Source organism: Leucoraja erinacea, chromosome 38 (genome assembly GCF_028641065.1).
Source record: "Leucoraja erinacea ecotype New England chromosome 38, Leri_hhj_1, whole genome shotgun sequence".
Classification (NCBI taxonomy): domain Eukaryota; kingdom Metazoa; phylum Chordata; class Chondrichthyes; order Rajiformes; family Rajidae; genus Leucoraja; species Leucoraja erinaceus.
In genome coordinates, this window is record NC_073414.1 from 10,650,253 (window position 1) to 10,667,343 (window position 17,091).

The following is a 17,091-nucleotide window of genomic DNA, read 5'->3' on the forward strand; positions in this document are numbered from 1 at the left end:
AGGAGTAGGCCATCTGACCCGTCACACCTGCTCTGTTATTCAACATGATGATAGCTGTTCTTTAAACTCTACAGAATGTTACTGCACAATGCCATACTCCTTGATTTATTTAATACAGTATATAAAAAGCCACGGCTCTCTACAGTAACCAAGCCTCCATAGTCCCCTCAGGTTGAAAATCCCAAGGATTTACTTCTACAGATCAAATGTTTTTTTTTCTCACATTTCTATCCTGAAGTAGCTGACAAGTTAATTTGCAACTACAATCCTTACTTCTAGCTATTCCAGACAGGCTAAGCACCATCTTAAAGGCCCGAACGAATGTTGTATTGTTCAACAATGTCACCTCTCATTCTTCTAAACTCAGGAGGGTACAAGGCAACTCTACATCACAGGTCAATCCCACTACTCCAATAATCAATCTGTAAAATCACTGTCAAACACCCTTCTTATGTAGGGAGATCATACATGTACACCATATTCCAGTTTCACATGGGCCCTATATAACTACACTGTCATCTACACTGATTCAAAAATCCTTTTGCAAGGTCAATCTACTATCTGCGTTTTTCCATATCTGTCAATTTTAAATGCTTTGTCTAATAATACAGAGCCCCTCTGAACAAAATCTTTCAAATGGTTCCCCATTAAAAATAAAATATCTGTATATATATTTACCAAATTGGATAACCCCACATTTTTCCATGTAATATTCCACCTGCCACATCCGTGCCCATTGAATGAAACCTAACCATATCCCATGAAGTCTCTGCATTCACACGGCTCATTGAATCATGGGGAATCATTAGTTACCAATCACAGATGCCTTCAGCACTCCACTATTTACAACTTCCCAAACTGAAAAATCACCAGTATACCAAACCTCTTTCCAATCCATTTGCAACTGTTCGATCTTTGGTAGTACATGACAATCCAATCCTAGGTTCTTTAAGTTTTGTGTAATGATCTTGTCACATACCCCACTCAGCATGATTGGCAACATTTCTTCCTCAATAACCATCAGCACCTCAAGACTGTTTGCTCAGTCCCCTGCTCTACTCTCTCTATACCAATGAATGTGCAACCAGACACAGTTCCAACGCAACCTTTAAATTTGCCAATGATTGAATGATGCCAGAACAACCACCCTGCTTTTGAAATCAACGAGCTGATTGTAGAAAGCATGTTGACTGGTTGCATCATGGTCTGGTTTGACAATTCCAATGTACAAGAACGAAGGAGATTAGAGTGGTAGACATTGCTCGGTCTATCACAGATATTGCAAATTGCTGTGGACAGTCTTCGGTTAACTAAGGGCTTTAGTTTCTTTTGCACTTGTGGTGTTAATTTAATGAATTAATGTTTTGATTATAATATATTATGTATGTGTATTGTGCTTACAGGCCTGTTGTGCTGCTGCAAGTAAGATTTTCATTGTTAGTATATATGACAATTAAACACTCTTCACTTTTGATGACAAACGAATAATTTTCCGACTTCTGAGATCAGGCTAAACAGTCTACTTCACCTTGCTTTCTCACTTCTTCCTTTAAATAATGGGCTGATGTTCTCGCTTGTGGCAACCATTCTAGAATCAATGGATTTTGGAAGATGACCACCAGTGCATTTATTATCCCCACCTCTAACACCATTTGATGTAATTAATTGTCTTGAAGATTTATCAGGTTTCAGTCCCATTACTTTCCCATATTAACTTTATCCTGATGTTGATTTCATTCAGTTCCAAAATCTCTAGTTCTCCTCTGTTTTAAGGTTTTCTGTGTCTTCTTCATAAAGCAGAAAAATAAAGTTAAACTCCTCTGCATTTCCTTATTTCACCTATCTGTCTGTAAGTGAGCAAATTTACTGTATTTAACCTATTTAAGGAAGCCCCTTCTATCTCCTTTGTTTTATTGTTTTTTCTTGTACTCTTACTCTTGTATTCTCTTGTATTCTATTTTCTATTTCAGAACAAGCAATGCATTGTCTCTCCTTGCTGACTTCTGTGATCCTCCCTGTCGTGGGACTAAATAAAGGACTCACCAGTCATTGGCCGCTTTTTCTCTGCTTGTACTGATTTCAGGCTTTCCATTGTTTCAGGTTGAGAAGTCTGCAGGAGTGATTGGCAAAGCTATGAAGATTTTTTGATGCATTGCCACTGCATTAGGAAGGCAGGTGGCTTGAAGGAAGCAGTATTGGATCAAGAAGCCAACAATAAGCATGGATTGTTCAAAACAAGCTGTTTGGCTGATAATCAAGAGAATGGCAATAAGAAGGAAATATGAGGAATGTTGTCTTCCTGTAAATGCTTCTTCATCAAACTGCTGCCATGCACTTGGAGAAACACGTCAGTAATCCCAGTAACTCAATATGCATGGAGAAATTTGTCTAGGCTGTTATCACCTCTACCACCAACAAAGACAAAGGGAGCTGGCACACAAGAATACTGATTTCCCTCCTAGTCACACATCATTCTGACTTCATCATTGCTCGGTCTAAAGCCTGTTATTTTCCACTATGTCCACCAGCAGAATTGCACAGGTTCAAGAGATTATGTTTTTTGAAGACGTGACCAAAAATAGGTGATGAGGGTAGAGCTGTAGATGTATATATGGACTTCAGCAAAACATTCGACAAGGTTCCACATGGTAGGCTTCTCTTGAAGGCTGGATTGCATGGGATCCAAGGAGAGATAGCTGAATGGATAGAAAATTGACTTTATGGAAGGAAGCTGAGGGTGATGGTGGAAGGTTGCTTCTCGGACTGGAGGCCTGTGACTAGGGTTGTAAAAGATAAAGACAAGTGATAAAGACCAGGTTCAGGATTAGCTACTTCCCCACAGCTATCAGGCTATTAAACTTGGCTCGGACAAAACTCTGAACATTAATAGCCCATTATCTGTTATTTGCACTTCATCAGATTATTTATTCATGTGTGTATATATTTATATAATGGTATATGGACACACTGATCTGTTTTGTAGTCAATGCCTACTATGTTCTGTTGTGCTGAAGCAAAGCAAGAATTCCATTGTCCTATCAGGGACACATGACAATAAACTATCTTGAATCTCTCTTTCTCGCGCCCTCACTCTCTTTCTCTACCTCTTCCTTCCTCTCCTCCCCTCTCTCGTTCTTTCATTCTTTCTCTCTCTATTGCTCTCTCTTTCCCAATCCCCTTCTCGCTCTCTCTCCCTTCCCTCTTTTTCTCCTTCTTCCCCTCTCTCTATCTCCCTCTTTCTCTTTCTATCCCTCCCTCTTTCTTTTCCTCATTCCGCACTTTTTTTCTGTCTCTGTCTCTCTATTTCGCTCTCACTTTCCTCCCTCCCGAAGCTTCCTTCCTCTTTGTCCGTGGGCCGTTCGGTGGGCGGGGCGTGAGCCGTTCGGTGGGCGGGGCGTGAGCCGTTCGGGCGGTGGCTGTCTGTGGGCGGGGCGAGACGTGGGCGGGGCGTGAGCCGTTCGGTGGGCGGGGCGTGGGCGGGCGGTGGCTGTCTGTGGGCGGGGCGGGACGTGGGCGGGGCTCAGGGCGCGTGGGGAGACTGGCAGGCGCGCGGTGCTGTGACCGTTAGTCCGGCACCAGCGGTGGACGGGGAGAGAGCGCGCGGATAAACCATGGCCGAGGGCGGCGAAGGAGAAGAGGAGATTCTGTTCCTGAGAACAGTAAGTGAATCGTAGCATCACTTCAATAATTTTGTGTCGCATCATCCTGGTGTTAATCCTGGTGAAGGTACTCCTTTATTATTACAGCCGTTGTGTGTTATATAAAATACAATGGAATGAGTATGGATAGGATATATTGTTAGGATATACAAATCAATATTTATTAAATTCCATGTTAAAATTGCACTTTATTCTTTGAGCATTGGCTTTGGAGTTTATGCTGACAAGAATTTGTAGGAGCGAAATGCTGCAAGATGCTCGCTCTTTAAATAAAAAAAGTCTGACTCATACCTCGCTATATATAATTTGCACTTGGAATGAATGTTAAAGGCTGTAGTTGAATGACAACCAAGAATCATTCCCTCAAGATTGAAAAGGAAAAGTAGAAGCAGGGCGTTAAATACTCAGGTGCAATGAAATTGGGAACGTTATGTTGGCTTTAATCCAATAATTGACCTCTTTCATTTATTTGCTTGGATTTTGCTTCTAACATAACGACAGGTGTAGTTTGAGTCAAAGTGAATTTTTGGTTTAGCAAAGGTGAAAATAAACTTCCATAAAGTAACCGACAATTGTGTCTCATCAATATTAATTGCGTTAAAATGGAAACAGTATGTAAATGTTATTAACACGTTTTTTTTTACTGGAATGATATCTTTAAAAAAAGGTTGCATGTGAAAACTGGTTATCTAAAATTTGTTTAGGAGGCAGACAAATCGATTGAAGTCCTGCAAGACATACAAATGTGAATGTGTGTGGAAAGTGGATTTAAAATACTACATTAAACATCCAACTATAGCTATCTAGATTTATTTTGGGAACTTAAATTCACAATTCCAAGATTTTTTAATTAGATTTCAATTTCAATTAGATCTGGAAAGCATTCATATTTCTATCTAATGTACTGCAAATACATGATTTTAAATTAACTGTTCCAAATTGCAGCACTGCCTGTGCTGAGAATGCACATTCTGTGTTATATATAGTTTGTGTAATAAATCTGTGGAGGGAGATTTTGTTGCCTGCTTTCTTTGCTTCCCCCGTCAGCTAGAAACAGCCTGTTGCTGTTGCCCTAATTCTGATGTCATTTTTATTTCATGATTTATGACTTGCATACTAAATTCTCATATGGTTAAGATAGAAAATTAGATCTGAGACCTTTTGGACGACTTTAGGGACGCTAATGATAATCCCATTCTAAAAAAAATTATCCGGTTTATCTTTTCTCATGTCCTGAAGGCATTCACTTCTTCTTGATAACACGTCCAGCTAGCCATTTCCTCATGACTGTGAACATTGACAGGCTCTCAGACAGCAAGAAAAAGTGGTATTTCAAAAAGCCTGAATCCTGTCCTTTCCTGACACTTGTGTAGATGTAATGCAAGCATGAGTCTTTGAAGCGCGAAAGGAACAGGATTCTAGATCTTCTCCTGAAGGTGTCAATACCATCCGCAGCAACAGTATTGTAGCTGCTGATATATGGCATTATAATGGGGAAATGATGGGCTCCATTATAAAATATGTAAAAGCTAAGTAGTTGAAGAATTAGTCATGCAGTGTGGAAATAAGCCCAACTTGCTCATGCCGGCTAACATATCCTAGCTACACTTGTCCCACCTGCCCATGTTTGGTCCATAGCCCTCCAAACCTGTCCTATCCTAACTGTTTCTTAAATGTTGGGATAGTCCCTGCCTCAACTACCTCCTCTGGCAGCTTTTTCCATACACCCATCACCCTTTGTGTGAGAAACTTACCCCTCAGATTCCTATTAAATCTTTTCCCCTTCACCTTAAACCTATGTCCTCTTTACCTACTCTGGACAAGGGACTCTGTGCATCTACCCAATCTATTCCTCTCATTGATTCAAATGAACATAAATAGGAAAAGAATGACAAGCTGGACAAATGTACTAGAATTCTTTCAAGGATATAATTAATGTGTGGATGAAGAAGTAGCGCATGAGTGTGATTGGGGGAAAAAGTTCTGATGTAGATGGATAATTGGTTGGTTGACAGGATACAAAGGAGAAATATATGTGTCCCCAGTTATTTACAATGTTGATGTAGCAAGGAAATGTCATATACCCATGTTGCAGATGACATAAAGCTGGATGAGAAAGATGTAGGGCAATTCCAGTGCATTTTGGACAGGCTGAAGGAATAAGCAGATTCATATCAGATGCATTATAATGTTAATATTTGCGAGGTTATCCACTTTGGTGGCAATTACAGAATTACAAATTTTTATCTGAACATTGATAGATGTGGAAAGATGCAAACAGTGAGATGTCCTTGTGCACCAGTCAATGAAAATAAATGTATAGGTGCAGCAGCGATTAAAATGGCATATGGTACAAAACGGTACAGTTCATGAACAGGACCCTTGGTCTATAGTATCTGTGCCAAACTTTATGCCAAATTAAATTAAACTCCTGCCTGAATATTCATATGCCTGTCTAAAAGCCTTTTAATTGAAACAATAAACGAGTTCGGTATTCCGACTGCATGCCCGGGTCATAGGTCACTCGCGATAAACATTCTCAGCAGCTGTGCTGCTGCATGAATACAGACCTGCTTTTCATCCGTAGTCGGGATTCAACCCGCGTCTCCGGCGCTGCAAGCACTGTTGAATTGCTACTGGATTGTCCCCTCCCGAGTGTCCCATCCATGTCCGGGGGTGGCCGGAGATGTCCTGGGTGAACCTGGTTTGACGGGAGTCAGACGGGAGTGGCAGCCCAGGCTTATAGCCAGCGTGGAGAAGAAGCACTAACTCTAGCTCAACTCTGCTTGTCCCGCCGGGTTAACCGACAGCCCTGGACTGACGGGACACCAGCCCGCTGCAGTGGCGGCCCAGGCTTACAGCCAGCGTGGAGAAGAAGTGCTAATTCCAGCTCAACTCTCCCTGTCCCGCTGGGTTAACAGACTGCCCTGGACTGACGGGGCACCGGCCCGTTGCATTGGTGGCCCAGGCACCTGGGCCGCCACTACTGTCTGACTCCCGAGAGCCCAGGGTCACCCCGGACATCTCCTGCTGCCCTCGGACAGGTAGGCCACGGCAGCGCTAGACCACGACAGCGCTCCCCCCCCCCCCCCACCCCCTTCCACCGGTCCTAATGCTGTCCCATCCCCAGCTGCAGGATGCTCCCCCACCCACCAGCCCTCACCTGAAGCCGTCCCCAGCTGCAGGATACTCCCCACCGGTCCCCTTAAAAAGACTGGGAAAACTAGGTACTGGGAGCTTATTCCCAAAGGTTGGGAGCTTCCAGGACCAATAGTCACAGTCTGAGAATAAGGCTGAGGTGAGGAAAGATTTCTCCTAAAATTTTCTATTGTTGACCAGAGTGCCTTATGGGCCCTATCCCACTTACGCAATATTTTCATCGACTTCTGGCACCCGTCATAGGTTGTTGAATGTTGAAAATCCAGTGGCAGTCAATAGTGTTTTATAGTCATATGTCCCGGACGTGGCAAGAAAATTCTTACTTGCTGCAGTACAACAGAATATGTGAATATGTAAACATTGTACATAGCGGGGGGAAAAAAAGAAACAGTTCAATAAATAACAAATATAGCGCAAATAACAAATAATAATAGTATTTTGCAGTTCAACGCTCAGAGCTTATTCAATGTTGTGTTTAATAGCCTGATGGCTGTGGGGAAGAAGCTGTTCCTGAACCTGGATGTTACAGTTTTCATGCTCCTGTAACCTCGTCCTGATGGCAATGGTGAGATGAGTGTGTGGCCAAGATGGTGTGGGTCCTTGATGATTTTGGCTGCCTTTTTGAGGCAGCGACTACGATAGATCCCATTGACGGTGGGGAGGTCAAAACCGGTGATGGACTGGGCAGTGGTCACACCTTTTTGTAGTCTTTTTTGCTCCTGGTCGTTCAAGTTGCCGAACCAAGCCACGATGCAACTAGTCAGAATGCTCTCTACCGTGCACCTGAAGAAGTATAGGGGAATCCTCTTCATGCCGAATCTCCGTAATCTTCTCAGGAAGTAGTTGCTGATGTGCCTTCTTTACAATTGCATCGGTGTGCTGTGTCCAGGAAAGATCTTCTGTTATTTGCACGCCCAGGAATTTGAAGTTATTGACCCTTTCCACCATCGTCCCATTGATATAAACAGGATTGTGGGTCATCATCTTTGCCCTACAAACATCCACAAGCAGGTCCTTGGTCTTACTGATGTTGAGAGCTAGGTTGTTGTGCTGCCACCATTTGGTCAGTTGGTCGATCTCACTTCTATACTCTGACTCGTCCCCATCTGTGATTCGTCCAACCACAGTGGTGTCATCGGCAAACTTGATGATGGAGTTCGCATTATGTCCGGCTACACAGTCATGGGTGTAAAGCTGGGGGCTGAGCACGTACCTTGAGGTGCTCTCGTAGTAATTGTTACTGAGGATGAAGTGGCTCCTCCGATTCGAACAGGCTGTGATCTGTGGATGAGGAAGTCGAGGATCCAATTGCAGAGGGATGCGCAGAGGCCCAGTTCCGTGAGCTTGGTAACCAGCTTGGAAGGGATGATGGTATTAAACGCCAAGCTGTAGTCTATAAACAACAGCCTGACGTAGGTGTTTTTATTGCTCAAGTGGTCCAATGTGGAGTGGAGAGCAATGTGAAATTGCATCCACCGTTGACCTGGTGTGGCCAGAAATACGCTACGACTCTTTGGGTGACTGACGAGACTACTCACGACCACACAGGCGACGCCCTGGTGACATGTCGTGGGGTGAAGCCTGTAAGGTCGTCAGTAGTCGCCTAAAGAGTACCTTGTTCTGGTCGCCGCTGGATTTTCAACATGTTGAAAATTTTCGGCGACCTGCAACGACCTATGACACGTGCCGGCAGTTGCCGTAAAAGTCGCGTAAGTAGGACAGGCCCATTATTTACAGCTTATCCCCATTGTCACCCCAGTTTTAATGTATCGGAGACATCCCTTGGCCCACCCTAACTTCTATTCCCTCCTTCCTGATTATGATGCAGAGTCTTCAACTTGTTAAGATTAGCTCTGTTTCACCTCAAACAGGGATCAAGGGATGTCAGGAAGATAACGGGAGCAAGATTAGCCATGTTCATGTTGAATGGTGATGAAAGCTTGAAGGCTAAATGGCATTCTGATTTTATTTTTAATGCATTACTAAACGCATGTTCTTGACACTCAAAACAGCAAATTTATGGGTCATAGCTTGTGCACTGAATGGGAGATTTGTGGGACAAAAATGTCAGACCTTACAAAGAAACAAGATGTATTTTTGATTTTTGTCACAATTTATTGATACTGAAGGGAATATTTTCCGTTTTGTTGGGAAATTTGCATATGTTTTAGAAAGCTAGCAATTTCAGAAACACTTGCTTTTTAAATGGAATATTCAATCATTATCATTTTCAACAAAATAATAAATGATGATTAAGACTTACAGTAATTAAGAGTAATAGTAATTAACACAAGGAATAATATTATTAGTAAATTATGTCAGGTTAGTTTGGTGCTCCCGGTAATATATCTGAATCGGAAAATAATGCTTCAATATGTTCAACAAACATTTGCATTGTCAAGGTTAGCTCTGAATTTTACTTCGGAGTCACGTGAGTGACTACATGAAGAACCCCGCCAGGACGCATGCGTGTCATGTTAGACTACAGAGTGACAATCTGATTAACACAATTTGGTAATGGTGTATCCAGAGAAATATTGGAATATCAGCTACTTACCTACCAGGTAATCCAAAATTCAGTGACAGACATCAGGTCGTGCAAATTCAATAAAATAAGACTTAATCACCAGTTACCAAACTGTGTTTCTTGGGAACCAGACACTGGGACAGCAGGGACAGATGCTTTTCACTGCATTGAGGGGGCAATTGTTTATCTATGCATTCTCTCCTTTTCTGCATCATCAGTCGGGTATTACGAAAAATACAACAAGACTCAGCGTCTGTTAATTGGTAGTGCCGATTGGCCTACTTAACCATGGTTCCCTGTGATACTCAACATGGGTTTTAACCATGCATCACCATCCTGAAACAACCAGATTATTGGTTCATCCCGTAACAGGGGAATCCATCCATGTCAAAAACAACAAACCTATCAATTTGTAGAGTCTAAAGAAACCTCTACTGCAACTGGGACTGGCGGACCGAACATTGAACATTATCTCAGCGGGCCACAGACAGTCCACCAAAAACTATATCTGGTATACATCAGGAAATGGGAGATATATTGTCACAGAAACAACATCACCTACAGTTTGATGAACATAACGTCTGTTCTCGAATTCCTGGCAGGCCTCCATTATGATGAGGGGCTCAGTTACAGTGCCATTAACTGCGCCAGAAGTGCCCTTTCAACATATCTATGGCGAGGATCAGAGCGTCATTCTGTTGGGACTCACCCCTGGTAATCAAACTTATGAGGGGAATTTTTAATATCAATCCCCCAAAAACCAGGTACTCTCTAAATGGGATATGAGTATTGCCCTAACGTTGCTAGGAATTGGTCTCCAGCAACAGCTCTGTCCCTGCTAAGACTGACGCACAAAACAGTCATGCTGATGGCTTTGGTCACAGCACTAAGGGTACAGTCGTACATAAGTTAAGGCTGGACTATATGACTTCTTCAACAGGAATATAACATTTCATATTATGAATTAGTCAAACAGAACAGACCGGGATCATCAGGCCTCAAAATAGAATTTGGGGATTACCCTACAGATATCGTCTCTGTACAATAAGACAATTATTGTTCTATATGGAGAACACCAAAAACATGTTCTATGAGGCTATGAGATGGCACTACTAATCAGCCACAAACAACCCACAAAAAAGTGTCGGTTCAAACTATTTCCAGATGGCTGAAACGGGTTTTAACAACAGCAGGGGTGGATACTAACATATTCAAATCTTATTCCACCAGGGCTGCAACTACATCGGCAGCTATGGAGTTGGATGAACCAATTAACCAAATCCTCGAGACAGCAGGATGGATCAGGGGAAAATGTTCCAACTATTCTACCACAAACCAGTAGTAAACTGGAACTTTGCAGAGCCAATTTTAAGTTCTGTAATATAATTTCAGCCCATAAATAGGGGCTATAATTTGTTGTTAACAATTTATCATTGATTTCAATGTTGGATTCATGTCTAAACATGTTAACACAATTCCTCCCACGGTCAATTAAGGCAGATGTGATGCATGGACACGTTTCCATAGCATGAAATCACAGAGCTTTGAAATCTTCACGTCACTCACGTGACTCCGAAGTAAAATAGTAAGATTAAACGAGAACTTACCAGTTCGAAGTTTGATCGCCTTTTTATGAGGAGTACGTTGAGGAAATACGTGCCCACCGCTCCCACCCTTGATTATATACTCAACTGGTATTTTCTTCTATAATCTTACTATGTTCAGTCATTACAGTTATCTGCGATTTCACACCGCTGCTTTGAAGAATGACACGCATGTGTCCTGGCGGGGTTCTTCACGTATTTCCTCAACGTGCGCCTCATAAAATAACGATCAAACTTCGAACTGGTAAGTTCTCGTTTAATCGTACTATTACAGTACAGAAGGAATGTTGTATTTGGATACAAGGAATTGCAGTGGCTGGCTTACAAAAACAAATGCAAATTGCTGGAGTAACTTAATGGGTCAGGCAGCATCTTTGGAGAACTTTGTCTTATGAATCTGAGTTCTTTGAAGAAATTACTAATGTCGACAAGGGCAAAGTATGGACTTCAGAAAGAAAGGCATTTGATAAGGTTCCGTATGGTAGACTACTCTGGGATACTACTACATGGGATCCAGGGAGAACTAACCAACTGGATAGAAACATAGAAAATTGGAACAGGAGTAGGCCATTCGGCCCTTCGAGCCAGCACCGGCATTGATTAGCATCATGTTTGATAATCTATAATCAGTACCCCGTTCCTGGTCTTTTCCCATACCCTATTATTCCTTTAGTCCTAGGAGCTAAATCTAACTCTCTCTTGAAAACATCTAGTGAATTGTCCTCCAATGCCTTCTGTGGCAGAGAATTCCACTGATTCACAACTCTCTGGCTGAAAAAGCTTTTTCTCATCTTGGTCCTAAATGGCTTACCCCTTATTCTTAAACTGTGACCCCTGGTTCTGGATACCCCCAACATCGGGAAAATTTTTCCTGCATCTAGCCTGTCCAATCCTCTAAGAATGTTATATGTTTCTATAAGATAGCCTCTCATCCTTCTAAATTCCAGCGAATACAAGCCCAGTCGACCCATTCTTTCATAATATGTTAGTCAGCCATCCTAGTCAATGTCAGTCCTGCCATATCAGTTGGGTAAGGGGACTAAGGAATAGTTAATGGAGTTTAATGTAGATATGTGTGAGGTGTTGCATTTTGGTGAATGTGTAGACCTTCACAGTAAATGGTGGGGCCTTGGTGGATGTTGTGGAGCAAAGGGATCAAGGAGTGCAAGTACATGTTCGTTGAAAGTGGCGTCACAGGTAGATAGGGTGGTCAAGATTCTTTTGGTACAGTCGCCTTCACCAGTCAGGGTATTGAGTGTAGAAATTGGGATGATGTGCGACAGTTGTGCAAGATATTTGTGAGGCCACCTTTGGAGTATTGTAGGTAGACAAAAATGCTGGAGAAATTCAGCGGGTGAGGCAGCGTCTATGGAGCGAAGGAATAGGTAACCTTTTGGGTCGAGACCCTTCAGACTTCTTTAGTCTCTTGCCCAGAATAGCAGAATCAAGAATCAGGGAACATTCAGTGCTCTCCATAATATTTGGGACAAAGACCCATCACTTTATCATCTTCCATCACAGCGAGGAATGTTGATTCCACCGTGGTGGATATTTGTGTTAAATTTATCGTGTAGTGTTTTTTTTAACTTGTATGGCTGTATGGTAACTCAAATATCACTGAGCCTTAATTGGTGCCAGGTCCGGAAAACCTGGGGGGCCAGGGAACACATGTCTTTCCCACCCCCCCCCCCCCCCCCCCCCGGGTTGTGAGAGGTGGGGGACGAACCCCCCCCCCCCCCCCCCCCCCCCCCCCCTTTTTGTAATCCTGATTTTAAAACCCGGTGAAATCTCCGCTTTCCGCAAGACAGTGGGTGGGACTGCTGATCGAGGGTGCCGATTGGACGAGAGCGATGTCAGTCAGCAGGCAATGGGGGCGGGACCATGATAATTCAGCACGATGATTGGAGGAGGGAAGTGTCGGAAGTAGGGGGGGGGGTGGGACTGAGGATAGAGTGTGGTGATTGGAGGAGGGAGATGTCCGTGGGGCAAAGATCAGAGCGAAACTTGATTTGCATGCCCAGGTCAAACGAAAAACTCTCGGCAGCCTGACTGGTGTCCTGTCAGTCCAGGCAGGGATCTTTGGGCAGGGCTGTAGGTTAACCCGGCGAGACAGGCAGAGTTGAGCTGCATTTAGCGTTGAACTTGGTTTATTTATTTGTTGTTTTTCTGTTTTTGTTCTGTATCATGTAAAATACACAACTTTTTGAAGAGCATTGTGTTCTCATGTATCTTTGCCTTATTGACCCACAACTGGCGACACATTAATTAATCAGCTTGTTTTTTGGGTGGCTTTTGCTCTTTGTCGGACTATAACTGAATGGACTATAACTGGATGGACTAATTGGTATTGACCTAGATTTAGTCAGAATCATTTTTCCACACGCACAGTCAACCCTGCAGCTAGGAACAGAGTGGTTGAAGGTGAGAAAGCAGTTTCCAAGACAGTTGAGCAACAACCTGAGGAACAATTTTAGGTAATTTCTACAAATACCTCTCTTTCCCCCTTTCCTTTCTTCCTCTAACCCCACCCCTTTATTTTCTTTTTAACCCCCCCTTCCCCTGCTCCCTGAAGTTTGGTTGACCTTGCACCACTTTCATTCCTCTGCTTCATTCTCCCCTCCAGCTTCACAATTCACAATTTTTCTATCCTCGAACTTCACAATTTGTAGTTCTTTATATTTTTGGTTCATTTTTTTTCAGCTCAATCTGTCCAAAAATCTGCTTATCAAAAAAAATGCGTCGCCTGAGTTCACCTATTACTGGCCATGTTTGACTGTTCCTAACTTCCAGCTCCCGCATCCCCCCCACCCCCTGCAATAAGCGAGTTCCGTATTCCAACTGCGCATGCCCAGGTTATTGGTCACTCGCTATAAACATTCTCGGTAGTTCTGAATCTGCATGTTTCGTCCGGGGTCGGGCCTCTGGCCCGGGTCTCCTGCGCTGCGGGTGCTGTTGAGTTGGTGCTGAGCCGTCCCCGTCCCCTCCCGGGTGTCCCGGCTTCTCCACGCAGGTTGAGTCTGGGCCGGTCCAGACTCTCCCCCTATCTCCCACTTGCATCTGCCCCCCCTCTCTCGCTGTTACACCCCGCTCTCCCGCTACCTGACAACCCAGTTCGTTAGATTAAATATATGTTTACACATAAATCATGAATAAAGATAAGAATTTATACACAGTTTATACAGTCAGTGCTTCGTTAGCTGTTTCATTATAGCGAGTGACCTTTGACAAATCCCATGATTCCTTGCGTTTTTCAGAATACCGCACTCGCATGTTAGTCTGAAGATGGGTCCCAACCTGAAACCTATCTGTCTTCTCTAAAGATGCTGCTTGACCCACTGAGTTACTCCAGCTTTTGTCTTTGGTAAACCAGTATCTGCAGTTTCTTGGTATTACATTCCTCAATCCAAGCTGTTCAAGGCCAAGTACAACATTGGAGTTGTCTGTCTGCTAATTGGGAAAATTGCCCAAATGTCTTATTCAGAAAATGCAGAGCTGACTGGAGAGTGGAGGTAATGCAGCCTCTCCCTCCTGACCATCAGTGCCAGCTCCTCACTGAAAAATTATGCCTGACAGTTGAGGAAGGACAGCAGCTGCTTCTCAATAGGATCCATAAGACAACGCTATTATTAGCAGCCACAAACTTAAAAAACCCCCTCTAAAGCTTGTTTAGGAAGGAACTGTTTAAACCGAAGATAGACACAAAAATCTGAAGTAACGTGGGTAGCTTAAGCATCTAGGCCTCCTTGCCTCTGAAGTGAATATGCTGACTGGCTTCTGTAAATTATGTTATCAATAATGACCTAGTATCCTTTTTGGGCATTCTTGTCTGCCGAGCCACTGATTCCTCTGTACTTTAAAACAAATAAATTATGTAGCATTTTTGGTGAAATCTTAATCTTCAGAAAAGTGTTAGAAAGTGTTGGCAACATGTTCGCAGCTCTTAATCTGCTCACTGGCGATTGGTTTATATTTCACCAAGAGAATTTGGCTCCAGACCTCACAGTCCTGTTACTGCATAGAAGGGTTGAATACCAGAGGTGACATGAAGATGGTTGTCTCTGATGTTAAGGCAATGTTTACTGAGCATGGCATCAAAGAATTGTGGTAAAACTGATGCAAATGGAGCCCAAGTAAAAGTACTCAATTCTTTAGAGTCGTCGCTTTTATTTTGGAAAATAATTTAAAGGTTGTTAAAGTGCAATTATATCTTCTCCCAACATTTTGTCGGGCAGTGTTTGTGGACCACGCTACCTTCGGCTTCAATGATCTTCATTCGTAAGATCAGAAGTGGAGGCGTTCATTCAAGATTGAACAATGTTCAATTCCACTTAGTACTCAAAAAGTGAAGAAATGGATGCCTGCGTACAACAATACTCAGACAGATCTGAGTGCCACACTATCTTCAATGTGTTTTAACAACGTAAAAGCAAAGTGTTTTTACGTTTTCATCGGCATTTTGGGTTATGTTATTCGCAGGCAGTTTGATTTGAAAGGGATTTAACAACACAATTATTAACATTGATATTTAGGTCTTTGGGAAATTTATTAAAGGTGCCTTCATTTAATTTTCCTTTTTGGAAACAATTGTTACATTTATTAACATCAAAACATGTCGAAACATTATGTTGCAGAAGTGGATAGTTAAGTGTTTCTGAAGTGAAAAAAAGGATATTATTGTGATCAGTTTATACCAAGTTCAATAGAATTACATTTAAAATAATGAACCACGTGAACTTCTGAGCAAATATTACAAGTAGAACATATGCATAGATAGGTGTGAAGTTTATACAACATAAATATGGGTGACATTGACTTGGTAAAGAGAAAATAATGTATTCAAGGAAGAAAATTTAGTTAACAGTGCTCTTTCAAAATAATAAACCCTCATAGTTATGGCAGCAATCTTCATTTGCAATTGCTCAGAACCTCCTTGTTCACCAGAGACTTAAATTATGACTTGAAATATGGGCGACATTGACTTGGTAAAGAGAAAATAAGGTAGTTGAGGCCATTGGCTAAATTTAAGAGGGAGTTGGATGTGGCCCTTGTGGCTAAAGGTATCAGGGGGTATGGAGAGAAGGCAGGTACAGGATACTAAGTTGGATGATCAGCCGAATGGCCTACTGCTGCACCTATTTTCTATATTTCTATGTTTCGTACGTGACAGATCATGTCTTACGAATTTGAATAACCAAGAAGGTAGAAGAGGACTAGGCTGTAATGGTTGTCTATATAGACTTCAAGATCTTTGATAAGGTTCCACATGGGGGAGGGAGAGGGGGACGGAGGGTGCACTGTGGGAGGTTAGACCACATGTGTTCTAGGGAGAGCTAACTAACTGGACACAGAATTTACTTCATGGAAGGAGGATGGTGGTGGAATGTTGTTTTTCCACACTGGAGGCCTGTGACTAGTAGTGTGTCTCAAAGATGAATGCTGTGCCCATTGCTGTTTATGGATTATAAATGATTTGGAGCAGATGTAGTCCATTCAGCCCATTGAGTACTCTGCCATTCGAGCATTGTTGATCTATTTTACCTCCTGCCTTCTCCCTGTAGCCTTTAATGCCCATACTATTCAAGGACCAATCAATCTATGCCTTAAAAAACCTAATGTCCTAGCAGCTACAGCTGTCTGTGGCAATGAATTCCAGAGTCGCTATCCTCTGGCTAAAGAAATTCCTCCATCTCCATTTTAAACTTAAGTCCTTTTATGCTGAGGCTATTCTCTCTGGTTCTAGACTGCCATTACTGAAAAATATCCTTTCCATGTCCACTCTATCTAGGCCTTTTGATATCTAGTAGATTTCAATGAGATCCCCCCCTTATCCTTTAAAACACCCAACGAGTGCAAGTCCAGAAACTTCTAACCCTATCATCCTTGTGTTCATCCTTGTAAACCTCTTCTGGGCCCTTGTCAATGTCAGCGCATTCTTCCTCAGATATGGGACCTAAAACTGCTCACAATACTCTAAATATGTCCTCACCAGCGCTGGATGCAGCCTCAGCATTACATCCTTGTTTTTATAACCTGGTCCTCTCAAAATGAATGTTAGCATTACTGCCGGCTCAACATGCAAATTAACCTTTGAGAAATCCTGCACCAGCATTCTCAAAGTCCCTTTGAATGCAGATAGGTGTGA

At 42.6% G+C, this 17,091-nt stretch overlaps 1 protein-coding gene across 5 annotated transcripts in view; it reads left to right on the top strand.

Annotated features, from left to right (window-relative positions):
- Window positions 1–3,524: 3,524 nt before the first annotated feature.
- The window catches only part of LOC129714278 (ryanodine receptor 1-like), a 525,269-nt gene continuing 511,702 nt past the window's right edge, over window positions 3,525–17,091 (top strand). For all 5 annotated transcript variants that reach the window (XM_055663830.1, XM_055663832.1, XM_055663834.1 and 2 more), the window contains exon 1: window positions 3,525–3,659. In XM_055663830.1, coding sequence (XP_055519805.1) covers window positions 3,612–3,659 — 48 coding nt within the window. In that variant the 5' untranslated portion in view covers window positions 3,525–3,611. The remainder of the gene's footprint in view (window positions 3,660–17,091) is intronic.